Source organism: Geospiza fortis, unplaced genomic scaffold, assembly GCF_000277835.1.
Source record: "Geospiza fortis unplaced genomic scaffold, GeoFor_1.0 scaffold1828, whole genome shotgun sequence".
NCBI classification, from domain to species: Eukaryota; Metazoa; Chordata; class Aves; order Passeriformes; family Thraupidae; genus Geospiza; species Geospiza fortis.
In genome coordinates this window covers 49,445-50,009 of record NW_005054734.1, presented here as the reverse complement: position 1 = coordinate 50,009, position 565 = coordinate 49,445, and the positions used below count along the sequence as shown (strand labels likewise).

At 68.0% G+C, this 565-nt stretch overlaps 1 protein-coding gene across 1 annotated transcript in view; it reads right to left on the bottom strand.

Moving 5' to 3' along the window:
- LOC102031754 (collagen alpha-1(II) chain) overlaps window positions 1-565 on the bottom strand; it is a gene marked incomplete at its 5' end in the record, with an annotated part of 17,477 nt that overhangs the window by 5,243 nt on the left and 11,669 nt on the right. The window contains one exon of the mRNA XM_031065309.1: window positions 141-320. Coding sequence (XP_030921169.1) covers window positions 141-320 — 180 coding nt within the window. The remainder of the gene's footprint in view (window positions 1-140; window positions 321-565) is intronic.

Below are 565 nucleotides of genomic sequence, written 5' to 3'. Positions count from 1 at the left end.
CTCGCCCTTCTCGCCGGGAGGGCCGGCGGGGCCCTGCAGCCCCGGGTCCCCCGCTCGGCCCGGGGGTCCCGCGTCGCCCCGCGCGCCCTTGGGGCCGTCCTTGCCCGCGGAGCCGGGCGGTCCTGGGGGTCCGGGGTTACCCTGCAGGAGAGATCGGGGTTAGAGAGAACTCGGGAGGGGTCTCCATGCTCCTGATCCATCCCTGAGCCGTGCCTGAGCCCATTCCCCATCCAACCGTGACCCCAGCCCTGGCACTGCTCGGGGACTGGGGAGCACTGCGGATGCCTCTTGGGAAGGGCTGGGTGGTGGCTCCCGGGGGTGGCTTTGGTTCGGGGACATCGTGGGGAGCTGCCCGGCCCCCGGAGCTGGGGGCAGCGATCTTGGCTGATCCCGACTGGCCTGAGTGATCCCAGAGCTTCCCGAGTGATCCCGACTGTCCCAAAATGAGCTGTTCCCACATAATCTCGGTTTTTCCCCAGTGATCCCAACTGACCTGAGCAATCCCTGATCTTCCCAAGAGTTCCTGGCTGCTCCCAGTGATCCCAGTTCCCCCCCAGTGACCCCA